At 45.2% G+C, this 27,772-nt stretch overlaps 3 protein-coding genes across 7 annotated transcripts in view; 1 reads left to right on the top strand and 2 right to left on the bottom strand.

Moving 5' to 3' along the window:
- The window catches only part of kmt2bb (lysine (K)-specific methyltransferase 2Bb), a 53,637-nt gene extending 48,298 nt beyond the window's left edge, over positions 1-5,339 (top strand). For both annotated transcript variants that reach the window (XM_030369356.1, XM_030369355.1), the window contains exons 32-36: positions 364-616; positions 1,172-1,279; positions 1,711-1,794; positions 2,275-2,404; positions 2,700-5,339. In XM_030369356.1, coding sequence (XP_030225216.1) covers positions 364-616; positions 1,172-1,279; positions 1,711-1,794; positions 2,275-2,404; positions 2,700-2,975 — 851 coding nt within the window. In that variant the 3' untranslated portion in view covers positions 2,976-5,339. The remainder of the gene's footprint in view (positions 1-363; positions 617-1,171; positions 1,280-1,710; positions 1,795-2,274; positions 2,405-2,699) is intronic.
- igflr1 (IGF-like family receptor 1) lies at positions 5,338-17,408 on the bottom strand. 4 transcript variants are annotated; one of them, XM_030369418.1, is made up of 7 exons: positions 17,247-17,408; positions 16,974-17,169; positions 9,517-9,538; positions 9,195-9,216; positions 9,029-9,115; positions 7,024-7,098; positions 5,338-6,394 (listed from the first exon to the last, which is right to left on the bottom strand). In XM_030369418.1, exons 1-7 carry the CDS (start codon positions 17,338-17,340, stop codon positions 6,069-6,071), a joined length of 822 nt encoding a protein of 273 aa, XP_030225278.1. In that variant the 5' UTR covers positions 17,341-17,408; the 3' UTR covers positions 5,338-6,068. The 4 variants fall into 4 exon arrangements, with proteins under 4 accessions (XP_030225278.1, XP_030225277.1, XP_030225280.1 ...); XM_030369417.1 differs by having other exon boundaries at positions 9,505-9,538; positions 17,247-17,407; XM_030369420.1 differs by lacking the exon at positions 7,024-7,098 and having other exon boundaries at positions 17,247-17,407.
- Positions 17,409-18,280: 872 nt separating this feature from the next.
- On the bottom strand, positions 18,281-26,549 carry zbtb32 (zinc finger and BTB domain containing 32). The gene is made up of 4 exons (XM_030369401.1): positions 25,594-26,549; positions 24,647-24,735; positions 21,289-21,435; positions 18,281-20,737 (listed from the first exon to the last, which is right to left on the bottom strand). Exons 1-4 carry the CDS (start codon positions 26,532-26,534, stop codon positions 20,508-20,510), a joined length of 1,407 nt encoding a protein of 468 aa, XP_030225261.1. The 5' UTR covers positions 26,535-26,549; the 3' UTR covers positions 18,281-20,507.
- Positions 26,550-27,772: the final 1,223 nt, after the last annotated feature.

Genomic DNA, 27,772 nt, shown 5'->3' with positions numbered 1-27,772 from the left:
GACTGGGTACCCCCAGCCCGTTCTGCCGGCGATTTTGAATTCGCCCTGCAGAAGAGTTTTGAGAAGTGCAATACATTTCTTTCTGCTTCCGATACGTTTTTGCGGAAGCCAATAACCAAGCTGACTTCCCTCCCTGGCGCGCTATTGGCTGGTTTAACACCATGACGACAGGGAAGCGACGGCGAGCAGCCAATTGTGTACAGCGTCAGTTGAACTAGGCCCGTTGATCACGCCTCTTGTGCTGAAGAAAATGACGGCAGCCTCCCCAGACCAACGTGCAATCTACGATTTGATCTTGGCCTGGCAATAGCCGGGCTGACCCCGACACTCTGTGACACTGACGTCCTCCTCCCTACTCCGCAGTGGCGTGGAAGGCGGTCATGGAGGGCGTGCAGGAGGCGCGCGCCATCGCCAGGCTGAGGCAGCTCACTTTCTCTGGGATGACGGGCGCCCGCGTGCTGGGCCTGGTGCACGACGCGGTGGTGTTCCTGGTGGAGCAGTTGCAGGGAGCCGGCCGCTGCCAGCGCCACAACTTCCGCTTCTTCAAGCAGTTCAACCAGGAGGACGACCTGCCCGTGAACCCCAGCGGCTGTGCCCGCTCGGAGCTCTACCTGAGGTACGTGGTCCAACGCTCATCTCTACCCTCATGCCTGTACACCCCCAGCTGTACCCTCGCAACCGTACTACCTCATATGTCCTACCCTACCCCTGTAACTCAATTATGTTTTCAACATATTTTTATTCTTTTAATACCTGATGAGCCGTATTGTGCACTTTCTGTGCACAATGGAAAGTTCCAAAGAATTCCAAAGAGTTCCAAAATAATCTAGTTCCAAGAATCTACCTCTTAAATGAAAGCGTGTTTGTTTATAGTGACGTTTACAAAGGGAAAAGCTTTGAAGCTGACTCAATTCTCACCCATGACTCCTTGAACTAACAGGATGTGGCTGTTTCTTGCTCTATACCTTTCGCCCACTCAGATCTCTCCATCACACCAACCTCTACCGGTTGAGTCTTGTTTTTGTGGTTTTGGATTATTTCTATATGAATCTTTCATTAATAACAAAACGCTCTCCTAAATATTAATAAACGTGAATTTATTAATTACAGGCCATGAAACCGTTCAACGGAAAACTTTTTATTGAGTGTTTACTTTGTCTTCCTTCAACAGGAAGTCGACCTTTGACATGTTCAACTTCCTGGCCTCTCAACACCGCCAGCTCCCTGACATCGAGCTCTACGACGACGAGGAGGACGACGTCCTTCTCAAGTCCACCAGGTACGGGTCCAAGGTTTTCTCCGGAGCCGGAGTGAGGGACGGGTTCAATGGAGCCCCCATCATACAGTTCTATAGATTTATAATATGTATTAGATAGTATCCGACCCATTACTGAGCTAGTTTCCTGTCCTCTAGAACAATATCAGACAAGGGTACTGTCATCTAGAACCCTATCAGACTAGTTACTGAGCTAGTGCCCTGTCCTCTAGAACCATCATGAGCTAGAGTCCTCTAGAACCATACTGAGCTAGAGTTCTGTCCTCTAGAACCATACTGAGCTAGAGTTCTGTCCTCTAGAACCATACTGAGCTAGAGTTCTGTCCTCTAGAACCATACTGAGCTAGAGTTCTGTCCTCTAGAACCATACTGAGCTAGAGTTCTGTCCTCTAGAACCATACTGAGCTGGTGTCCTGTGTTTTGTCCCCACCTAGGAGAGCCACCAGCCTGGAGCTGCCCATGGCGATGCGCTTCAGACATCTGGAGAAGACATCCAAGGAGGCAGTAGGAGTGTACAGGTCAGCATCTCCTTCTCCTCTGCTGGTGTGTGTCTTTAGAGTAGACCAGCTCATCTTTAACATCCAATCGTGTCTTTGTACAAAAATATACTAAATCCGTCGCAATGTGTTGATAAGCAAATGATAAATGTGCTGCATGTGACTCAGGTGGTAGAGCAGGTTGGCTGGTAACCGCAAGGTCGCTAGTTCGATCCCCGGCTCCTCCTAGCTGAGTGTCGAGGTGTCCCTGAGCGAGACACCTTACCCTAACTGCTTCCCTAACTGCTCCACAAGGCTATCGCCTCGCGTGGCTGACTCCGCCGTCAGTGTGTGAATGTGTGCATGAATAGGTGAATGTTAGGCAATATTGTAAAGCGCTTTGAGGGCCACTGGTTGGAAAAGCGCGGTATGAATGCAATCCATTTACAAAGAGACCAATTGGGATCCATTGCTTGAGATGCTGTTTTCTTCTGATCGATTACCCCCGGTTCCCCTTCCCAGATCTGCCATCCACGGCCGCGGCCTCTTCTGCAAACGGAACATCGAGGCTGGAGAGATGGTCATCGAGTACGCCGGCAACGTCATCCGCTCGGTGCTCACCGACAAACGGGAGAAGTACTACGACAGCAAGGTGAGGGACAGCACCGCTAGTCCCTGCTAGGGCGAATCGTAGCGTGTGTGTGTGTGTGTGTGTGTGTGTGTGTGTGTGTGCGTGTTTATGGCCTAAGTATGTATGGCGTGTGTGTGTCTTCATGGCCATGGTGTGTGTGTCTTTATGGCCCGAGGCGTGCGGGTGTGTGTTTGTGTTGTGTGTTTGTGTCTTTTTATGGCCGATGTGTGCGTTGAGTAAGGTGTGTATCTACTCTGACGTTGTTGATCCTCACCCTGCCCCCCTCCCCGCCCCCCCCCCCCCCCCCTCCCCTCAGGGCATCGGCTGCTACATGTTCCGCATCGACGACTTCGACGTGGTGGACGCCACCATGCACGGCAACGCGGCCCGCTTCATCAACCACTCGTGCGAGCCCAACTGCTACTCGCGCGTCATCAACGTGGAGGGCCAGAAGCACATCGTGATCTTCGCCTTGCGCAAGATCTACCGCGGCGAGGAGCTCACGTACGACTACAAGTTCCCCATCGAGGACGCCAGCAACAAGCTTGGCTGTAACTGCGGCGCGCGACGCTGCCGCCGCTACCTCAACTGAGGGCCCCGCATCTCTCTCTGACTAGGAGGAGGAGGTGGAGGAGGAGGAGGAGGAGGAGGCTCTTGGGGGGGGGGGGGGGGGGTCTGGTCCACACAGCAGGGGAGTAAGCCACTTGGGAGGGGAGACTGGGAGCAGAGCGGGGGGGGGGCCAGTGCTGGAGACGGGTGTCAGACCAGAGGAACGCGAGCGTAACCTACCTGCTGATGACGACGAGGACGACGAGTGTCTCGCCTGCTTTTATGTTCTGCACGGACGGTGAAACGCTCTGTGGCCACGGCCGCTCTGCCAACACACCCGGGCGCAAACGGCCGCGACCCCCCGGTCGGGACGGAGGTAGCTATAGCAGCGAGTGAGGGCGGGGGGGGGGGGTGGGGGGTTCACGATGAACCTGCCAACGGAGCGTCTCTATTTCTGCAACCTGGATCTTCTCTTTAATGCACACGTCAAGCCTTATTTGATTCAATCACAGACGATAACTTGTACACCGGCGGGGAGAGGGATTCCTTTTTTATGTTTGATTGATGTCGTTGTTTGGGTTCCTGTCCGGCCAAATGCCTGATCATGTGGGCTCCATCCTCTCCTCTCGCCATCGGGGCGCCACCGCCCCCCCCCCCCTCCCCTCCCCTCTCCTCTCACCCCCCCCTCCCTGCACGTCATTCAACTTGTTTTACTCATTTTGTCGCGTCGTAGTACATTTTATTCGTAGATATCCGTGTGTGTTTAACCATGACAAGAAACTGGTGCTAAGATTGAAAAGGGTCTTAAACGAGAGATTTCCCTAAAAATCAATGTCGTTCTCTGCCGTTTATTCGAATCATGCGCATTAAATAATCCTCTTCCCATTTCAGTCCCTCGAGTTGAGGGGCGGCGACTACATCGCACCTCGATTCAGCTTGGTTTTACTCAACGTCAATGACGAGCGAGTTATCTCAGTGCAACGGTTTCATCTGGAGATTGTCATTTAAAAAATCGGTAACTTTTTAGGGCAAAGAAGTGTATGTAGAAAACACTAATCAATCAGGCCCACGTTCAAGACCGAATCTGTACATTACGCTTTTTTTTTTTTTTAAGATGTGTTCTTTTTAATGTCACTTGTTTTCTTCCTGCAGTATCTCTGCTGACCAATGGGAGCAGCCCCCCCCCCCCGTGTGTAATCCAATCACGGGGCACCAGTCATGTTAATCCCAGCGTGTTCTGCGGCTGGTAAACTGATATCGGGACAGACTCGCTGTACGGACCTCGGTTCTCCTGAGAGAACCCTGAGGATAGTCTAGAGATGTTGCTACGGCCGACCAGGACCAGTGGTTCTGGGTCGATGTTCGTGGTGATGGTGAACCCACACTATTCGGATTCATCCTATTTATAAATGTTTCCATTCAGATTATGGGATGGGCTAATTGGTGTTTTTTTCTGTGTAGGTATAGATGCATCATGGGAGATTTTCGGTGAGATTTTTTATGTTCCTTTTTTTGCATTTCTTCCTTTATTTGTTTCCTTTTTTCTTTTACTTGAATCGTACTTCAGGTCAGATGTTGGTTGTGATTTATGGACAAATGATTCTAAAGCAGGTCTTTTAAAAAAAATGTTTTATTTATTTAATTTTTCTTTTCTTAATTGAGTTTTCCTGGACAGAATTCCGACAACTTTAGAATCACCCACGAGTAAGTTTGTGAGCAGTTTGCCCTTCCCCCCACAACACACATTGTTGTCATGGAACACCCCCAATTTACAAGCCCATTAGAGGGTCCCTTGTGGAAAGAATAAGTGTGTTATGCCCCCCCCCCCCCCCCCTCCCCTCGGTCTGCATGTCCAATCACTGGGATGGAGCCCAGATGTTCATGTCAATCATCCATTTGCAAAACAAGAGTCACTCCCAACTGCTTTCAAGGATTCTACCTCAGTTGTTCAGATGGACTTTTTGGTATACTGCAAAAAAGAGGATGAAAGAGTAGGCTGGTGTTAATGTCCTGCAGAGCTGGCCTGTGTGTGCGTGCGTGTATGTGTGTGTGCGCGCATGTGTGTGAGAGTTTGTGTGTGTGTAATGAAGGATGCAAAGCACTAGTCAAAACCTGAAGTTACCAGGACCGTCGCTCCCAGAATCTGTTCAGAAAGCTGTATGTTATTATATATAAATATATAGTAGGGTTATTTTAAAGTATAAAAGTGTAAAAGACATAAAAATTAGAAAAATGTGTGGACTTTAAACGTGTCTTTGTTACCTTGTACAAATAAACCCTGAGTTTGTAAATAATTGTATACATATTTCTAAACCTGTTTAATTTTTCTATGCACTTTTTTATTTATAATGTTATTTGCTTAATAAAGATGTAAAGATGTTTGAACAAACATTGAGCAAATCAAATATTTTGTATCATCGTACTTTATTGAATCAAAGTGAAAAGAATGTTCACGCATAAAAAAACGCATACAAATCTGTAAAATAAAATGGAAAGATAATTATTCAGCATCATGCATCCTAAACTAGGTATGTATGTTTTCTAAAGAAAATGCCTGTGGTAACATTGAGCTAACTCATCATGTGAGCAATATTCTGCAAACATGCTAGCTCGTCAGGCTAATGAGGCTTTGAAGCGGATTGGTGTTTGATCGAATGATGAGATATTGAGGAATATGTGGACCAGATTTTGGGTATACAGGTTTTTCAGATTTCTTTCAAGGTTTTGGAAAACCTTGAAAAAATTTAACTGCAATACAGTATGGGGGAAGTAGACGCGTTTGCAAACACACTTGCATACATTTATATATTTTTGCAATATATACAATAATACAATATTGGTACAACATACAAAAAGACTTAAAAAATTGTAATTATTTTTTTCTATGTAATCTACTTTCAATGCTATGTTATGAAGTTAAGACCATGAAGTCCCACTGTCCCCTGGTACATGTTTGCCACTCCCTCTCACTACACCCCTCACTGGTCGGCAACATTTGTGGCCTTTGCATGCACATTCTGAATTGGTTCGACACGCACGCCACAAGCCCTTGAGACTCAATTCTCTAGGCTGTGTGTGGTGCAGACCCCCTGTTGTGTTGCTTACGAGATGAATTTGCAAGAACACACACTGGCCTTCAGACGGTGTGTACACTCGGCCTGAGTTTAGCCAGGACCACTATAGCGTCGGTGCGCCCCATCTCCCCTAGCAACCGGGCCAGGTCCCCCACCGTCCACTCAGGGTACTTGGTGGTCACCCCCTCTAACAGGGTCTTCAGGGGGCTCTTGCTGTCCCTCATGGAGTAGGTGTAGTTGATCCAGGTGGAGGGGAAGTTGCAGTACGACGCCAGGTGTCGGGTGCACTTTACCCCGTGGCCTTCTGGGTCCAGGATGATTATGAGCTCCTCCAGGACGTCCAGATCGTCCAGCACCATCCGCAGGGGGGCCGCAGACACCTGTGGAACTTAAGTGGGTGGGGTTCAACAGGTGTACCAAACAGGGACTGTTAGTTTCATTACACCTGGAATGAGATTCAAAGTCGAGCGTCTTGAGGGATGTCAGAGCGACTGCACACGGACGTACGTTAAAGCCAACATGAAAACGGACAGTACACCTTACATCCACTAAATGTCTCATCCTCTATAGCTGATGACAGCTATATGAGGAAGGGGACACTTTGTCAATTTGGCTTGGTCTGTTTAAATCCCAAATGCGTTTTTTGTAGATATTCCCATCCTGCATATTAGGGAAGTAAGAACAATCCCTGAAAAGCTTTTTCATGTTGTCTTTAATAAGTAGCAACACAAAATACATCCGACTTAAAGGGCCCATATTTTGAGACAGTGCACATTAATAAGTTGGGTCCTGAAAAATGACGAAGACACCTTGGTGGTACAAAATGGGCCCTTTGAGTTGGAAACAATCACGACATTGTTTCAAAGTGACACAATATCTGCGATATGGTGGCAGTACTGGAGAAAGCAGCGTTCCATGGCTGCGGCGGGACTTGTTCTGTGTGCCTGAAGCTTTGGCACAAGCTTAGCGTAGCTTGAGCGTTGAGCTAAGGCAGCGGAGGCCATCATTAGGACTTACTTAGAACCGCTTTCGATTCCTGGCCGTCACGTTGACTCAAAGAAGCCACTTTACCGTTTCCATCTGCAATTAGCCCTAGTCACGTGTGACGTGTAAACAACGCGGAGAAGAGAACATTAGCTCAGGATGAAATATGTTGTACATGCGACCGTACAGCCGCTAGTCCGTCTGTCTTCAGCCTCTTATTCTTGTGCTTCACCTGCCTCAGCTCTGGGGTTAGGGTTAGGGTAGCACTCAATGAAAAGACAGACAGGTCAAAGGGCATATGGTCCTATCTTCTGTTCTAAACCCTTTCCTATAGCCCTTTTTTCAGTTCTAAACCCTTAACTATAACCCTTTCTTCAGTTCTAAACCCTTTATTATAGGGGAGAGTGAGATCATTTGTGCCAGGGGGCAAGTAGTGCCACCCCTGTTTCCTAGAAAACCATAGAATAAGTTGTTCATGTGACCACATATTTTTGAAAGGGGCATCCATTTCACTCATCCTGCAAAGATGGGAGACACATGGCTTGAGAGGTAAGCACCTTTAAGTTCAAAAAAGTTTTTTTTGCCGTCAAAAGTAACATTTCTATGATTAAGGTTTTTTGATTGCTGTGTTTGAACAATTATAGACAACTTTGAAAACAGTTCACACATGTTTTATTGCTTTAGTAAGCTACAGCATGAGTCCATACAGTTAGCATGATGCTTGCTCAAAACAGCAGGGGGATGAATTTTTTTTCAAAATGGCAGCTCTGGGGTAATTTGTGCCAGAGGGCCTGGGTTAAGTTTTTCCAAGTCTTTCCAACAAGTGAAAGAGGAGTAAGAGGGGAATAACATACGCAGGATGACCATAAAAAGATGTGTGACGAATCTGCTCACTTGGGTTATGTGTCTCCAGAAGTCATTCTTCCCTTACCAAAAGCCACAGAAAGAAAGAACAGAATTGGAAAAAAGAAAGTGAAAAATAGAATCATGACCGACACACAAGAAAAAGATAAAGAAAGAAAAAGCAGGTAAAAAGGCTGAACTGGAAAATAAATAGAATGAAAGAGAGAAGAAAAGAACCAAGAAGAAAACAATGTGCAAAGTAACTCCACGCAAAAAAAAGTCCACCAAAAGTGGCCTTTGATGTTGTTAAAACTTTAAATAAAAGTTAAACAAGTAATTTGTATTGAATTTGTATGCTTTTTTTTTTATATATATAGAATTATCATTTGTGATATTAAAATGATCTGTTTTACTTCAATTATCAATGGCACAATTTACCCCAGTGTATTCTCTCTAATGGCACAACTTACCCCGTACCGGGGGCATGTTGTGCCACAAAACCACTTTTTTTTCTAAAGCTGTATTTCTCAAACAGTTTGTTTAAGATCAAAAGTATTTGTTCCCAGGGATGCACAACATCCTCAGCACTATGTAGATGTCTTAGTTGGAGGCATCACTGTTATCCCCGTGCTTTAAGGGCACTTTAAGTAAAAAATGGCACTACTTACCCCACTCTCCCCTAACCCTTTCTTCAGTTCTAAACCCTTTCCTATAACCCTGTCTTCAGTTCTAAACCCTTTACTATAACCCTTTCTTCAGTTCTAAACCCTTTACTCTAACCCTTTCTTCAGTTCTAAACCCTTTACTCTAACCCTTTCTTCAGTTCTAAACCCTTTACTCTAAACCTTTCTTCAGTTCTGAACCCTTTCCTATAACCCTTTCTTCAGTTCTAAACCCTTTACTCTAACCCTTTCTTCAGTTCTAAACCCTTTCCTCTAACGCTTTCTTCAGTTCTAAACCCTTTCCTATAACCCTTTCTTCAGTTCTAACCCCTTAACTATGACCCTCTAAGGCTTGTTTGTCATCATCCCCTCACCGCACTGTGCTGGTAAAGTTATTCCATTTCAGATCAGTATAAAAAGCGTTGGATTTAAAGAAGAGCATTGGAGACTGCAGGGTCCCATACAGAGGCGCCCTTGTGTCAGAAAAAGTATAGACATAAACAAAACAGACAGTGCACCTTTAATTGGCCTACCTTGACAGCTTTTATTTTTCCTTTTGTAGATGAAGTAGGTTAACGCGCCCACCATGACGCAAGCCAAGAGGACAATGATAACCAGCCCTGGAATAAATAAAGAAACACAGCAATAAACACATGGTTCTGCTGGTATCAATCAGCTGGGAATGTAGGAATGACTTACTGATTTCCATCTGATTGTCCACCTGAAAGTCAAACAAAACATCATCATTCAAGCATTAGTTTGAACATGGCTATGGACAAGGGATTTCAAATCCTTTGTATTGTAGTAGGTCTATATTCCTGAAGTACATTTGAATGTACATTCATTTTTCTATGTTTATGCAACAGTGTTTCAACAGTGTTTCACTTTGTGGAATGTGTGACCAGAAACACTGCAGGCCTTTCACTTTCATCTAGCAGCAATGTATAATTAAAAGTGTCTCATGCTTAAACCAGAGGAAGCCAAAGAGAGTAATTAAAAAAGTAATTACCGTCAAACTCATCCTTGGTGGGTCACAGTTTTCTCTGAATGGGATTAGAGAGGAAAAGCTTCTTTAACAACCATCTCTTTAACATTGAAGAACCAAGAACCAACAAATATGTTCTGTACGGAGGATCTGAAGTAAAAGGATATGTTTCACTCTGTTTTTTTGGTGTGAAAGCATCCAACATTTACGTTCAGTATCCTCAAAGGATGCTGCTTGCACTTTCAAGACAGTCCCTTGCACTTTCACTGGCATTGCTCATACATTTATACAAATATATTTTGCTCATGAAATATATTTGTATTATTCTACACCTGTTTTCTCTAAATCAGGGTTAATTTTAATAACAGTGGAAGACGATCTCATTCTAGCCCCTTGCTGGTGCTTGCAGGAATTCCCTCGCCACCGAGTGGCCAGTGCAGGAGCTGCCCCTGGTATCGGCTTTGTGTACGGCTTCAGCTAGGGCTGCTCGATTATGGAAAAATCATAATCACTATAATATTTAAATCACGATGATTCAAACGATTATTTTTAAGTTTGAGAACATGATGTATTTATTCAGCATGTCTCTCCCAAAAAAAACCTTTGTAACTGAGAACTTTAGCCTTAAAAATAAACACCAATGGTAAAATAGAAAATTTTCAAATATGTATCCAGCTGTCCTAACCTTAACTATACTTTATTCGTTTTGTGATCGTTTGACACAAAAATCGAAATCGCGATCAAAATTCTATTAATTGCCCAGCCCTAGTTTCAGCTGAATACCGGAGCACAAGTCAGGGGGTCGACCCCACTGCCAATTCCCCCTCTCCCTCGCAGGCTCGCAAGATTGTGATGAGATCCTCAAAGGTTTCGAGGAACCTTCGAGGATGTGTACTGGCCCAAACGCACCGTCGAAGGTATTATATTATGTCAGTCAGCTCAGAGGGCGTCTTCATCAGGACTGCTCTCGTGCAAAAGCCTCACACAAGCCTCTCGTCAAAACAGTCGAAGAGGCGCCACTAGGATTAGAAGACGGCGGCTCGGTCTTGCCAGCCGGATTACAGGGTTCATGTTTGCTAACTCTCGACGGATCCTGATAGATGACAGGGATGAGGGCACCTTGCGGTGGCGCGCCACAGATCAACAGTTGGGGTTGACTCCCAAACACAGAGGTTTTGACGGGTGGCCAAGTTTCTCATCCCATTCCCCAGAAAAAAAACAAGAGGATGACGACGACTTTGCTGTATCACTGGCATTCAGTGGTGTTTCTAACTCCCTAAAAATACCGATGCAATGCCATATTATGCAGAGTTTAGCATAAAGTAAAATAGTTCACAGTTCCAGATGAATCCCCCTCGCAATGCATGGGGGTTAACCGCGGCTCTACCACTTATGTCACAACAAAATTCTCAAAGGATAATTGCAAGTTCCTCTTCAATCCGTGCTGCAGAACTCTGCATACAAACAATACAATAAATGGTGGTGGTGGTGTCACGCCAAATTTGTACCGGGTGCCAAATTTGTACCGGGCACGTCATCAGCTGTCCGTTGCCAGGCAACGGACAGCTGATTACGTAAGCGGGTTGTCCGTTGCCGGGCAGGTTTCAAAAAACATTCGCGCTCATGTTGCCAAAGACGAAATAACATAATACAGTTAACGGATCGCTAGATAACACTTTTTTTTTACTTTATATTTGTATTGTATTTAATTTTTTAATCAAATGTAGCTAGTAAACTGAGTGTTTAAAGCGGATTTCAAAAAACATTCACGCCCATGTTGCCAAAGACGAAATAACATAATACAGAAAACGGGTCACTAGATAACACTTGTTTTTACTTTATATTTGTATTGTATTTAATTGTTTAATCAAATTTAGCAAGTAAACTGAGTGTTTAAAGCAGGTCAATGACGAAATAGCACAATACAGATAACGGATCGCTAGATAGAAGGTTCGCGAATGTTCGTGAACCTTTCACGTCATTCGACGCGATCGTCCGTTGCCAGGCAACGGACGACGCGATCATCTGTTGCCAGGCAGGTTTGGAATGGATTACGTATGGATGACGTGCCCGGTACAAATTTGGCACCCGGAACAAATTTGGCTTGACAGTGGCCTTGGGGATGCATGGTGAACCTGCTACCTACCAAAGGTTACACAGAATCAGCAGATGGCCCTGACGGCAATGCTTACCAGGACCACTTGATTGTATTAAACACCAACTGACGCATTCTGTTATTGTGAAGGAGACTCTTGCTTTGCTATGTGCTATGCAGCCGTTTGAGGTATACGTGGGAGTTGTGTTATGCACACAGATACAACCCACTGGCCTTCCTGTCCCTCCTCCATGTCAGACAAGTGTCAGTACACCATTAGTGGGTTGTTTCCACTGTAGGCCTCTGGGAATTATTTGGTGGGCTAGATCAAGATGTGGTCGCCTTTCATTTGGTGGCCAAGTTCCTCTTCCTCTTCAGCTGGGAGTTTAGGCTCCTCTGTTGTCTTTCTGTTGAGCCTTTCTTAGGATTATTCAGTTTTAGGGTCCTATTTATTTGGCCCAGGCTAAGGTTTCATTTAGACGTAACTTTGAAGTCATGAATACCGATAATTTCCCTTTCTTCACAGCATCTCTCTCTCCTTCATGGCTCAAGTTTTCCAAAATTAAATCCACTAATGGACAGACACTTCTCTAAAGTCTGGCTCTAATTGCTGTGGAGCCCGGTCTGGTTTTGATGTCGATAGAAGTGCACATGTGAGTCAATGGAAGATGACACAAACAACAGGCGAAAAAAATATAACGTCCGGATATTTCCCTGCTTCTTCCTGCTTGTTATTGCAAAATGGATCCAGTAGTCGCGTGGAGATTATTTGCAGAACGCAATCTGATTGGCCAACGGATCCGGTGCTGCCTGAAAAGTTGGACATTTCTCAACTTTTTGACGAGGACCACTGAGCCGAATAGAACTCTGAAGAAAGTCCCGCCTCCGAGGCTCCAGTTCCATCGGTCAAATGTCTATGGGAAATAACATGGGGTTTTTGAATGATGTACATAGCAAACTCTATAGGTGGCGAAGAAATTAAAGCTGCTCACGTTTTGAACACTTTTCCCATCTAGATTTCCACTTGGGTTTTGGATTGTCGGTGCCGTAAGAAGTATGATTATCAATCCTACTTTAACGTTGTTCAATGTTGTTTCCCATAGACATTTAACCGATGGAACCCGGAGCCTCGGAGGCGGGACTTATTCTTCAGAGGTCTATGGATGGACGGACCCACAATTCATTTTGCGAGCGCCCCATGCAAAGTCAAAGAGATCCGTCGGAGGTAGTGTGAACAAGTAGGGCGGTGTTTAAGCATGGACCTATTAAAGGTTTGATTCGTATGGCGAATTGGCGATAGCCGCAGCTATGTAAGCATCGTGATCTCATAGCAGCCCGACACAGTGTAGCCTGCTAATAAATCCAAGAAATCCCTGTAATTTCGTACACAAGGGACGTACTTGAGCACATACATAAATGTACGATTGATGCGCAAATTGTTCATGCTATCGTTATGTATTATGTTGGCCAACACTCTTACACTGATCGTTCTGTTCAACAACCAGAGATGAAACAATTCTAATCTAGGATATAACATCTCCCCAGCAACTATAAAAAGGGATGGGTTTATTGTAACACATACACCCTTTCAAAATGTATAGCCTTGTATACTCTTTATAAACATCTACCGCGGACATGGCTCCAAGCATTCAGCGGCTTCTTTGAAAACAAATGCACATGGCTACATAGAAGTGGATGGGGAAGGGTCGTCAACGAGTTTTTACGACAGTGTTGTCAAATATCTCCTCCGAAGCTGTAGGGGTAGCTCAATGCGAGTGCAAACCAAGAAAACAGCGAAGAAGTGGCCTAAGTTGCATAGTTCCCCTTTAAAGGGTATTCCAGTGTAAAATGGATTTGGGATATGTTTAGTAAGATAACGAGTTGAAACGTTCGTTTTGGAGCACAAAAACCGCATAGACGCTTTCTTTAGTTGGCTGTTTTTAGCCGATTCTATCAAAACACTATAAACTTGGAACGATGGGGGCACTGGTTATGGTAAAAACAAAATCGCTATTTTAAACCACTTAAAAGGCTAAAAGTAGCCTGACACTTCTTTTGTAGTATAATAAGGGTCTTAACATATAAAACGAGGCATTGAGAACTTTGTTAGTGTACAGATTGTTTATTAAAAAGGACATTTTAAACACACAATACCATCGGTAGATCGTCCGGGGACGCCATTTTGTTTTTAAGACTCGATAGGTAGATTTACGAACACAGAGATTGTGACATCCGTCAGCAACACGCAAGCTCTGTGTTCGTCAATCTACTTACCGTCTGGAGGAGTAGGCTACTGCGAGACGAGTACGGCTCAATACGGCTTAGTCCGGATCACGCCCACTTTTGGCGGTGGAAACGCGACCCGTGCCGTACCTTTGCAGACTGAACCGACCCGCACCCTCCGGTGGAAATGCGGCAATAGACTTACAGACTACCTGTTACTGGGTAAAGCTGGGGAATTCAGGTGCCATGGCATGAAAATCTCACTTTATGAGGTTTTCTAACATAAATATGAGTTCCCCTAGCCTACCTATGGTCCCCCAGTGGCTAAAACTTGTGTTCGGTGTAAAACGAGCACTAGGTGTTCTGCTCGCCTTTGAAAAAACCGGAGGCTCAAGCTTGTTGATTTGGAATGTGGTTTCCTATGTCGTCACAATGCAGTGAGCTCCTCCCCTTACTGTGCCTGGCCCGCCCAGAGACTTGGCCCGCCAATGAGACACTACCGTGCGAGCGCCACATGTGTGTGTGTGTGTGTGTGTGAATACACACACTGTAACGCAAGTGTTTCTTGTCGGTTCTTTGACGTCTCTTGTATTTCCACAACGAGACTGTAGTGGGGGTTATTTCAGCCATGGTTGAGAAGGAATTGGGGGAAAGGAACTTTGGCTTTGACTCCCTGAAGTACATGAACTGCGACATGCCGCCGGTTGCCGCGAGGCACCATCGCCGCGAAGCACCACCGCCCGGCAGCGGGCAGCCGGCAGCAGGCAGCGCGCGGTTCAGTTTACTTCAGATTGATGTGAAAGTGGAAGAACCAGAGAGGTCGCAGAACCCGACAAAGACGTTTGTGATTCATAACATCGTCTGGAGGCGCACACAGCTTTGGCCGTGATAATATGTATTATATGATATAGATGGCTATGTTTTATATGATATTATTTAGAAATAGAGCTCCAGGACTGTAACGCAAGTGTTGTACATTTCCTTGTTATTTGGATAACCGTTCTGCTTTTGGTGTTATGGCGCATAACACGTTGTACTCTCGGCTCTGGTATTTCTACAACGAGACTACTAGTGGGGGTTTTCTCAGCCATGGTTGAGAATGAATTGGGGAAAGGAACTTTGGCTTTGACTCCCTCAAGAACATGAACCACGACATGGAGAATGGGATTGTTGGCGGCGAATGTCTCCCGCTTGAGCCCCGCATCCCGCTGCCAAGGGACCACCGCCTCGGCGCTGCAGGAGGCGGAGGTGCCTAAGCGCTGCCCACAACAACCCTTTCTCCTCCGTGTCGCGGTTCAGTCTTCAAATTGATGTTGACGTGGAAGAACCAGGAACGTCAGAGAACCCAACGCGGTCGTTTGAGATTCATAATATCGGCTCACACAGCTTTTGGCCGTGATAATCTATATTATATGATATAGATATCTATGTATGCTACATGATATTATTTAGATATAGAGCTCCAGGACTCCCGTGTGTTCTAGAATATTTACAGAACACGGCTAAAGGCTGTGTGCGCCTCGCCATTGCGATACATCCACTGTAAACAGAGCGCATGGTACCGTGGCTGCAAGCTGCTCAGGGCCACACCCCCACCCTCCTCGTGGACCCGCCTCGCTCCTCCTCATTTGCATTATAGCTACAGACACCAAAACAGAGCATTTGGGGGAAGCTCAATGTGCGACTGGCTCGGAGTGGCTGTAACTCTGCACCACGGCTGAATTTCGGGAAAGTATTTGAATACTGTGTTAGTGGCCCACTAATACCTATATTAAAGCATCCATAAAATAGCATGACATGGCACCTTTAAGAGCTGTTGTTTTCAATATTCGTACGTTTTTTTAAAACGTTTCTTTCGCTTTATTGAGCCCCACAACAAACACTGTCTCGCATTTGCCTGGTTGCGTAATCCCCACTCATACTTTCTGTTAATGACCACTCTGGCCCAGAAAGAAGGCTCTCTTTGTGTGGCAGGGAGCAAATACAGTTATTTTTATGGTCCCAACACTGCAACGAAATGATGACAACGCTGCCACGCAGACGCTTCGATGCAGTCGTGACCGTTTATGGTTCTGCATCGGGACTGTTTTCATACCGCCATTTTTAAAAGCCAGAAGGCAAGGACGACCCGGCAGGCTCATATACAAAAGCATTAACGTGAAGTGAAGTTAACTTTGCTGCCAACACATTATGTCGTTTTAAAATGTAGAGAGATATGCACATTTATACAACCCCAATGATCAACAACTTCATCACCCCTGTTCCTCTGTCTGTTGCCATCATTCACTGTGTATGGGGAGAACACGATCTGGCACATAAACAAACCAACGACTCCCACAGACAAAGACGTCATTCTCGAGGTCGTCTTCAACGAAAAACTTTACTCCACATATTACTCCAACTACTGTTCTGGCGGTAAATTGCTTGGCAACACGCGCAACCTAAAAGGGAGCATGAATTGCTTTGAGTAAATTTTGCGCAACAACGTAACACCAACGCTGAGGCATGCAACCGCCTTAAACGGCGTCGCCTCGAAGGAAGGTTACGATTTTTTGGAGGCGCACGTCCGGCTCTTGAGGTGAACGCAAGGAGGGTCCGCAAGGAGGGTCCACAAGGTCGTAAGGGGTGCGTAACCCCTTGCGTTGCGTGAACGTGGAACAATAAAGAGCCCTTAACTTTGTAATAAACCCACACAAATCACAAATGAAACATTTAAAATAAAATACAAAGTATAGTAGCCTTGTAAAGAAATAGGCCTACAACTGAAATTAAATAGGAGTTGAAAAGCGGATTCTCCGTCTTTTATAACTTCGTTACTGATGTAGAATAACCTAATTAATAAAAATGATTTTTAACGGTAACCAATAACCTTAGAAATATTAAACCAAAAGACACCCAGCTGGATCATTCACCTGTTGTAAATCCTCCTTCTATTTGACTAACTAAATGGACCAAACAAAGATTGTAGGACATATTGTTCTACATGACTTTCCACATTCTTTCTTTGGTCAGTTATTCAACATGTCTGGAGGCGAGCTGACGGATAAGTGAATGAGATTCTTAAAACATGTAGGAGTCTACTGTAGACCCTTTTGGAGAAAAAGCCTAATAAAAAGGCTCATTAAAAGGCTCACGGTGCAAAATTAACTTCTTGTTCTGCGTCAACACAACTCACCCCAAGCCGCAGCACGTATCGACGGTTGCGTTACATTGGCGCACAGTTCGTAGGCCTACCCCAGTCGGACAAGCCGAACACATTTGACATTTCCCACTTTTTCCGTCGTTCCAGTAATTGTCCGCACACTTCTGAGTGCGGCTGTCTCGTCGCCCGCCGTCGTCCGCGTATCCACAGTTCGGGACGAACTCGTACCCTGCAACAGGAGACCAATAAGTGGGGAAGTTGGGAATATGAAATGAATAGTCCTAAAAGCCTTCACGTCATTGTTACCTGGTTTTATCCATTTCATGTCACACGATACACATTGTTTCGTCTGAAGGTTAAAATACGTCTGCAGATCGGTGCACAGATAAGAGTAGGACATGGTGATGCTGTCAACTGAGAGGTTTGAACTCAACTCCGGTCCATCGAGATCTGCTTTCCGTCATCTAGTAGGAGGACCACCCCTTTAAGTCTGATATTATCATAGGCCTACAATATATGTATATTCTCTTTATGTTTATATCGTCTTCTTCTTCCTCCTCTTCTTCTTATTTATCTTCTTATGATCTACATCTACAGCATTTTATGTACATTATACATTTTAGACACATTCTCACACACCGACTGGAGTCAATAATGCAAGGCGACAGCCAGCTCGTCGGGGCAGTAGTGTGCGTTGACCCTAAATTTCAGTTGGGCAGAATTTTTTAATATGTAGGCCTATATAGGCTACGCCGCTCGTCATATCTGCATAGATACGACGAAAGATACTGGCGGTTCCATTTGAGTTATACCAACAACAGTTCTTGAATATGACCATGGGGTAGACTATTTTACGACCAGGCGTCTTTTAGCGCGGATTGCAATCCGTATTGCAGCATGCAGGGTTATAGGCCTACGATAAACATACGGAGGAACGCGGTCGCTGAGCTCCCCTGCCCTAACATTGCATGACACGTTAAACTCAACTAATCACCACCAAGATCCAACATTTGATGTCAACAGACCAAAAATAGCCTGAAAGCCTATACATAAACGTATATAGTTAATGTGACAATCACATTATTAAAAGTATACATGATGGAGCAATGATTTACTGAGGACTTTTTTTTGGTAGAATTATTTTTGTCAGGATGACGCGTCATGCTCAGAGACACCTCGACACTCGCAGCAGCCTTTCAGTTACAAGTGAACCCGATCTACCTCTAGCCAACATTCTCATGATGTTGCCTTTCGAAAACTAGAATTTCAGAACTATTTTGATATCTTTTACGCATGAAGCTCAAGAGAATCCAAAAAACAAAATGAAATTTGAACAAGCAAGCGGTCAAAAAGTTTATTTGTAAAAAAAAATGTTTTGAGGAAATTACACTTGGAAATTGCAATGGACAAAAACAATTGACAGGCTACTACGCATCATCTCATCAATGAGAAGAGTAGGGCGTGCCACGTCGTCGTTCTGCTCTGTCGGCTAAAATAATTGGAAGTTATTATGCGGGTTATGAAGTTGGCTCGTTGACCATTATGTGCCATTGAATGGACTGCTTCATATGGAATCCGGAAACACTATGAGATTAAAACAATAATGTATATGTGGTTAAAAGGTTTAGGGAAAAGGGGGGCGTAAACTGCTCACAGGGAGCTAGCGATCCACACGCACAGGGGCGTAAGACCATAAGTGTCCGAGACAGCTCAACTTTTTCTCTCGGATGCCGCAGACCACCGCTGAGTCACGTGTGTGTTTGTGTGTGTGTGTGTGTGTGTGTGTGTGTGTGTGTGTGTGTGTGTGTGTGTGTGCGCGCGCGCGTGTGTGCGTGCGTGCGTGTGTGTGTGTGTGTGTGTGTGTGAAGTCAACTTGTCCACATATTATATTACAGTAGCATCCAGATGTTGATTTAACAAATGAACCAATAAAACAAACGTGTTTTATATTTATATTATATTATTATGTCCACATCCTGTTTAGGCAACTTATCATATCAGCTACCTAACCACAAAGAGAGCTGTTGAACTGATAGTCCTAATACCTTGCTGCTGGACCCAATAAGTGCAGTTCATGTTTGATAGTTATCCAAATCATTTATGGGAAATAAACATAAGCTTTCTAATGTCAATCATCCAAAATATATCACACCAAAAAAATATCCAAATTAGGCTTTCCAAACATAGCCTCCAACTTTGTATAGCACAACAAATTTAATCGATTAAATCCGGGTGCTAAACATTAGTATACATTTCTTTAATTGTATTTTACATTTCTACCTTTTCTGTTTTTAAACCCGTCATACGATTTTCCTTTTTGAAAGCAATTACATTCCCCCGGTCTTACTGGTGGATGAAGTTCAACACCGCATTTGTTCGTTGGTTTTGCGATTCAACGGTTTTGCTCCCCGGTTCCAGAAATGTAGAACCCGGTTTAACCAGTGCAAAGAGTAGATACCGGTTTCAATAGTTAAAGCGTAATTCCAGCGGAAATTTAACCCAGGGTCTTTGTTTTGGCATGAAAACCCATCAAATAAGCCCTCCAGATACCTTTTTCAATGACAATCGAATATTAGAGTTTGCCCGGCGCAATGTTTGGCGTTCACGTTATTGACTTGGGGCATAGAGTTTCGCTTCCAAATCTGCATTTTTGAACCACTAAAATTGTTAAAGATAGCACCAAACCTCCGCAGTAGCATGACTAGGGTCCCTACACATAAAACAAAGCACCAACAACTTAGTTTGCAAACCAAGAGTTTATTTAAAAAGACCGTTTAACAAACATTACCGGTAGGTCTGTGTTTAAGTCCACGCAAGTTGATTACCGAATACCCCAGAGTTCAGTTCAAGGAGGAAAGTTTTTGACACAAAAATGAAAGGACTTGCATATGTAAGTTACAGTTACAAATAAAGCATGGCACATTGTTGACAGAAGACACATTGCACATGTGATTGACGCATAGAGTGACCGAATGCACAGTTACAAAATATTTGTTCGCTACAATGTGAAGGACAGCTGAAGCACCGGAGTAGACGACCCATCTACAGCTTGAATTCAAGACAGAGAGATGTTTCGTGTTTTGGCCGGCTGCGGGAAAAAAATGGAAAGTTACACTCCAAAAACTTTCCATAGACTGCCATCGCGGTACAATGACCGATCTCTGGTAGACCAGTGGCTTATTGTTTTGAATATGGACAGGAGACGTGCTGATGCAGTAGGATCACCGTTTCTGCAATGCTCATTTCGATAAGGACGACTTTATCATCCATAAAGGAGCTGCTGACACAAAGAACCCAAAGAAAGTGTCATTGAAGAAGAATGCTATTCCACGAGTGCAGCAAGTGGCTATGGATAGACTTGAGGTAAAGTTCTCTAATACTCAACTTTCAATGAAAAAGGTATCTGGAGGGCTTATTTGATTGGTTTTCATGCTAAAACAAAGGCCCTGGGATAAATTTCCGCCGGAATTACACTTTAACGGTTCTGCGTGGCCAGTCCCACCCCGGGTCCCTGCGCCAGTCCCCGCGCGCGACTTCCTGCGCGAGTCCCCGCGCAACTTCCTGTCTTCAGACGTGTGAGGTGTACAGGTAGGTGCGCCGGATGGTCCAGTCGGGGGGGAAGTCTTGGGGGGCATGGCGCTCCACGTGCTTCTGCATGGCCGCCAGACTGCTGCAGTAGTCGCTGCACGCGGTGCACTGGTAGGGCCCCGCGCCCCCGTGCGTGCGCAGGTGTTTGATCATAGCCGAGTAGTCCCGGGAGCGCTGGCCGCACAGGCGGCACTCGAACGGTTTCTCACCTGCCGAGGACACACGGGTTAGGAGCTTTCCACGCACACACACACACACACACACACAAGCACACGCACACGCACACACACACACACACATACCCACTTACTGTCAGACAGGGGAAAAAGCTGTACACAGATTAATAACCACTCTGTGTGTGTTTACAGTCAATGTACTGTACTGTACACACACAAACACACACACACACAGACACACACACACACACATACACACACATACAAAACGCACACGATTACTCGACAGGGGAATATTTTGTGGCGACCGTGGGCGTGGTCACCGTGTTCAGCGATGAGGCCTTAAGGGCTGATTATGGTTTTGACGGTCACGCAACACAATATCACGCAGACGTTTCAACGCAGCTGTGAACCTTTATGGCTCTGCGTCGGGTTTTAGTAAGTGGACCAATTGACGGAAGGTTACCATTTTTGGGAGGCGCACATCAGGCCCTTGCGGTGCACGCAAGGAGGGTCTGCAAGGACGTAAGGAGTCCATAACCCCCTTGTGTTGCGTGAAAGCGGAACCATAATCAGCCCTTTACCTGTGTGAACCCTGTGGTGAGTATCCAGCTGGTGCTTCAGACTGAACCTCTTGGGACACCGTAGACACTGGAATGGCTTGGCTCCGGGCTGGGGAGGACTCAGACCTCCTCCTTCACCACCGGTCCTATAGCGATGGTAGGCTTCACCTGGGAAGAACGACATGGAGGTGAGGCTGGGTGTGGCCTCCTCACCTGTCTCCCGCCCTCTCGTACATCAATCGACCAATCAGAGGACACCTCGTTGGGGGTTCATTTCCAGCTTTGATTGTCGGTTTGTTGGTTGGGTTGCTATTGGTCTTGGAACAAAAGAGAAAAAAGTAGCGCAATAGTTAAATTTGCCAAGACATTAAATATAGAGAAAAAAAATGGCTTTATATCTAAATAAAATATATTAATAAGGGTAATTAATCTAAATAAGAGAAATTCATAAAAAGTATATTGAAATGAAATAGATTAAAAAGTAATCATTCTAAATAAGACACATTAATAAAGTGCTGTCTATCGTGCGATAAGATGAATGAAATATATGGGCATTAAGTTCAGCAAGCATGGCAATGTAATGACCTCACCACTCAGCCCTTCTGACCTTCTAAGATTGTGCAAACATAAGGTGAGATCATTGAAAACACAAACATTTTTCTTTCTAAGATGATTTGAAGTCTGTGTTTCCGAAACACTTCACATTTTGCCGAGGTATGTTGCTGTCAAGGCTTGAGTTGTTTTTGTTAGCAAAACGTTTTGGGGTTAACATTGTAAACATTGTGAGTGCACAGATGTTTGCTTGTTGAAGAGCCGTAAAAACACAAGCCAGTTATTCAGCAAGCCTTTCAGTTTGACTTGCTGTATAACAAATGCAATCTCTAACATCATTAACTTTAGTCATGAGTTACTTTATAACTTGACTTGTGATTTAATGACCTGCCGGGCTCATAAGAATGCTATTCCACGAGTGCAGCAAGTGGCTATGGATAGACTTGAGGTAAGGTTCTCTAATACTCAACTTTCAATGAAAAAAGTATCTGGAGGGCTTATTTGATTGGTTTTCATGCTAAAACAAAGACCCTGGGTTCAATTTCCGCCGGAATTACACTTTAACGGTTCTGCGTGGCCATAAAAACACAAGCCAGTTATTCAGCAAGCCTTTCAGTTTGACTTGCTGTATAACAAAAGCATGACTAACTTCATTAACTTTAGTCATGAGTTACTTTATAACTTGGCTACTACCGCTATTCCCCTGTATTTCAGTCATCTCAGAATGTGCTATTTCTGGTGTCTGTAGCTTTAATGCAAATGAGCTGCTGTCCATTGCATACAAATGAGCTGCCAGAGTAAACCACAGCATGGAGGAGAAGTGATTGTTGCCGCATGCGGACTCCCGGAGCTCTTTATCTATATAATATAATATAATATAATATAATGTAATATAATATAATAATAATAATAATAATAATAATAATAATAATAATAATAATAATAATAATAATAATAATGATAATAATGGTACCTAGATTATATAATATCTGATATCATGGCCAAAAGCTATCATCGCTCGGATGATATTATGAATCATAAAGACTCCGTCTGATGTTTCTGGTACTTCCACAACAAGTAAAGACTCGAAGTGGGGGTTATCTCGGCAATGGTTCAGAAGAAGTAGGGAACAGAAACTTTGGCTTTGACTCTCTGAAGTTCAGATTGAACAGCGACATGGAGGAGAAAGGGATTGTACCCCCGGAGGCCGGCGGTCCGGCAGCTGCAGCGGGGGGGGGGGGGGGGGGCGCGGCGGCAGTCGGAACCCCCCCCAGCTCGTCTGTATGGAATCTCCCTGCTTCTGAAATGCGCAAACATCTCCGCCAAGCGCTCGTCCGCTGGTCTACATAATCCTATATATGCTTTGATTGGAGGGGGGTGGGGAAGGGGTTGGTAACATTCAAATGTGACTGCTTCCTAGGTAGTAGTAGGCGCCGAAACTGACTCGCTTGTTTGGTAACTGTAGGCGGGGTACTTTCAGAAATGCATATCTCACTCAAAAAATCATATACTGATTTATTTCAAAGTTTGTATGCATTTGGGAGCACCGGATACCCAAAACAACACCCCAAATCCCAGGAAAAGGGATGTTTTCGTATTATGTCCCCTTTAAAGGATGTACTTCCTGTGAACGACTTGACATCTGCAAGGAAACGGTGTCATCCTAAAAAGGTGTGAAGCTGAGGTTGAGATCACAATCATTTAACAGAAAAGTCTCCTGGCCAAGACCTAGAACGAACTAGACTAACCAGACTAGTTTCCAGTTTGTATTCAGGTTTAAACCGTTTCATTCAACAGGAAAGAAAAGAGTTAAGGGGTGTCTTCACTTTAACCCAACATTTTTTAATACGATAAAATCCATGCACAATTAATGCTAAGGCTATTGAAGACAATAATAATTATAATAATTACAACAATAATAATACTAATACTTTATCCTAAGTATTATTATTATATAATATGCTGAAGCCAAACCATAAAACTATAACTAATGTCACTGCACTGCTTGCCTTCCTCAATAATAAAATATGAGACATATTTGTATTTATTATACAGGTTGACAACATGTGGTTCAACCACCATGACGCCTTTTAAATGATTTCTAGATATCATTGAATCACTAAGACTCATTTTGAATTGTACCCAAACACACACACACACACACACACACACACACACACACACACACACACACACACACACACACACACACACACACACACACACACACACACACACACACACACACACACACACACACACACACACACACACACACACACACACACATCCATTAATACACGGTTCAGGTTTTTACCGCTACTATTAACCTAACATTAGTATGGTACGTTCGTCCTCTGACTTTGTCGTGCCTAACCACGGCGCATTGAAGCACGTACTGTACTATGGCTGTATGAATAGTAACCACAATGCTGTTCAGCCTGCACTCTGCTTCTCTAACCACAGCCCTCATTAGCTGCTTCCTCTGCGTTGCCGAGCTAGAAACAGAGCATATAAGGTGCACCCAGAAATCATACTGCTTTGTTAAATTACTTTAAATTGTATGTAATTGTATCTTATTAGTGGGTTGCTGTGTGCTGTCATGCAGAATGCCACGAGAAACCCACAAGTCTTGGAGACCTAATCAATCTTTTTTTTTTGATTTAAAATTTAAATTGACACGCATAGACACAGCTTTTTGACTTTTTCATCACACTCCCTCACATCTTATCACTCTGAGGATGGTGTCGGACCAGAGCATCCAGGGTGGTGTTGATGATGTTCAGGGTGGTGCTGCTGTTCCAGGATGTGCGGGTGGTGCTTTTACCTGAGAACGCGGTACACCTCTCCGTCAGCAGGGATGCATGATGGGGGTTCACAAAGACGTGCTGAGCGCCGGGAATTCTCTTTAAGTACCTGCGGGAAAACAACAGGGTTTTTACTCTCGATATTTGGTTTTTGGTTGCTTTGGGCGGCAAAAACAACCAGTTAGAGCGCAGGCCTCCACCGTTCATCTCTTATCATTCTCTACTTCCTCTGTGTCCTTCGCCACAGAGTATTTATAGGTCTTTCTGTGCGCGGCTCAGGCAGATCACACACACGGGCAGGATGTCTCTCGAGGCAGTAGAACCCAGCCTCGTTTTGACTGAGAAAAGCGTAGGCCTACGGCTCTGTCGATGTGCGACATTGTGGGTCGTGTTTTTTGTTCGTGTTCATAGTGATCTGACGTAGCACTTGTAGCGCATTAGTAGTGAAACGCCGCCGTGGGTGTGTTTTTACTTGTGATGTGTTCAATGGAAGGGAGAAGACGAGGGGGCTTCCCCTTAAATGTTACTACGGTGGACCGTATTGGGGAGAATATGAGAAATGGGTTTCAATGTTAAGATTATAATAGTACGTTTTATCTGAGGTCATAATTCATGATATTGATCTAATCTGATCGATCGTCATCTCGGGTTCAGAGGTGAAAGAGAACGGGGGCATACGTGAGATTTAACCTTATTGGTTAACGAAAGACATTCAAACTTTCCAATGACGTCAGTGACGAAATATAAATCAATACAAAAAAGGTTTTTTTGTGGTAAAATGTACAATGAAAGTATTGATTAGGGTAGAGGTTAAGTACAGTAGTAGAGTAGAGGTCTTCAGTAGAGGTGTTGGCTAGTCACATCTTCCTCTCGACACTGAATCATCTGAACTGGAAAGGGCCATCAGATCAATCGACACAAGCTTATTATTCAATCCTACCATCATCACATCATCACATGTATTCACCTGGACTCACTGCCGTCGCTCGCAGCACCCATTCTCTTCAGGTCTCGTCGGACCAGGTCCTCCAGATCAGGGGGGCGTTGTGACTGAACATTGGCGAAGTCAGGGGCCCTTTGGGCCAGGAGCCCAGACTGAGGCCCCTGGGAGAAGGGGTGTTGGCGCTCGGCCACCAGGTCGGAGTAGCGCTGAGCCATCAGCCTCAGGGTCACATGGTGCCAGTGGTTGGCGGAGGCCCAAGCAGGATTGCTGGTGACGGAGGCCCGCGGAGAACAGGGCGAAGAGGCCCTGATAACGCTGTCCCTGGCGTAGGGGCCCGCCGGCGGGGACGACGGGAGCGCCCGCTTCCTGGACAGAACCACGCTTGTTTGGCCTTGAGGTGTATCGGAGGGAGGCGGCGGAGAAGACGTGGGAGGGCAGCTGCTCTCCTCCTCTTCCTCCCTCCCCGTCTCCCCCTCAGCAGAGGAGTCCCCCCGTCCCGTCTCCCCTCGGCACGGCGGTCCCTCCCGCCGTCGGCCGGGCCCCGCCCTCGACTCCTCCAGCTCCTCCAGCGCCCGTCTGACCTCCGCCGCCCTGTAGTCCAGGCTCCCTAGGAGACCGCGGCACTGCTCCTCCAGGGGCCTCATTCCCAGGAGCCCCGCGGCGGTGCGCAAGGGCCCCAGGTCCGCCGGGGGCACGGCCAGGGCCTGGCCGTAGCTGTAGTCCAGCACCTGCTGGAAGGTGCGGGGGGAGCAGAAGTCCAGCGTGCAGCGGAGCGGGCGGTCCGCCGGGCCTCCCTGCAGGAGCCGGGGGGCCAGCGTGGGGCTGGTGCAGGCCAGCACCAGGCAGTGGGCCCCGAAGGTCTGGCCCTCCAGGGAGAAGACGACGTCACACAGGGAGCCGGCGTGGCGGAGGGCGTCGGCCCGGACCAGGAGAGGGGAGGGGTGGGGGGGCTCCAGGCGGATCATCTCTTTGGGGGGAGGCGGCGCTGTAGGGGGGGGGGGGGAGAGACGACGTCCTGGTGGAGGGTACAGACGAGAGGGGAGCTGGGGTCTTAATGTGACACTGGCAACCGTGGGAAGAACGCACTCTGGTAATTCAGGGGAATGTCACGGCATGATGAGGATCGCAACGTCTTCCATGATGCGTTCGTTTTTTTTTCGTTTTTTGGTTTGCTTTTATTTTATCAGGACGTCTCACCGAGATCGAAATCTCTGTTGCAAGACAGACACACATCAAGATGATTAGCTATCACTGTATTTGAAAGTCCCTTACATTTATGAGCAATGGAAGATTCTGAATTCCCCTGTCTCCTTCCTGAGATCAGGTACATAATGCGTAACATGAGTTGTTATGTGGGTGCCATTTTAATTGGGTTAAATGGATTGGATTTACACAGCAGCTTTTCAGACCTAGGCACATCAATTCATGCCTCACATTCACCGATTAATACGATGCGGGTTATGAATGGGAGCAAGGTGTCTTGCTCTCGGATACTAATACGACTCAAACGCTTGGCTCGGTCGGAGCTGGTGATTGCACCAGCAACCTTCCTTTGGTGAGACAACCAAGGCTGAAATAGTTCAGAGATGTGGGTGTGCAATCGGTCTTGTGTAATAATTCTGATGACAGTTTGTTAGATAGTATGCAAAGATTTAAGAGATTAGGCGGCAGCATATTAGGTCCAAAGTGTTATTATTTTCCTGTCAAGCCTTTTTTCTGTATAGGAAACACATTTTAGTATTTGTTTGGTAAGACTCCAATTTTTTGGAAATTGATCTTAATGCCTTAATTAAACAAATGAGGAAAACCTATAAGGACACCAATTTTCTTTGTGAATGAATGATGCATTGTAAATAAATAGATGTTCTCCATTGAAATACAGGATGCATAAGCATAGACACCCATATGTTAAATTCCAATAGAGGCAGGCAGATTTTTATTTTTAAACACAATTTATTTCATGGATCCAGGATACTATGGCCTTTCAGCTAGGCCTTTGGAATTAAAATAGCCACATAACTGGCCTTTAAAAATAAAATCTGGCTGCCTCTATAGGAATTTAACATACTTATGCACCCTGTATTTTAATTTTTATTCAACTTTAGCATGGGTGCCTAAACATATGCCTACCACTGTATTTGCAGGGTGGAACAATTTTGATCCAATGACCATTGAAAGGATAATTGTTGATAAACACTGTGTG

Source organism: Gadus morhua, chromosome 11 (genome assembly GCF_902167405.1).
Source record: "Gadus morhua chromosome 11, gadMor3.0, whole genome shotgun sequence".
In the NCBI taxonomy this organism is placed as follows: domain Eukaryota; kingdom Metazoa; phylum Chordata; class Actinopteri; order Gadiformes; family Gadidae; genus Gadus; species Gadus morhua.
Note: the sequence above shows the minus strand (reverse complement) of the source record. Positions and strands in the feature narration are given on the sequence as shown.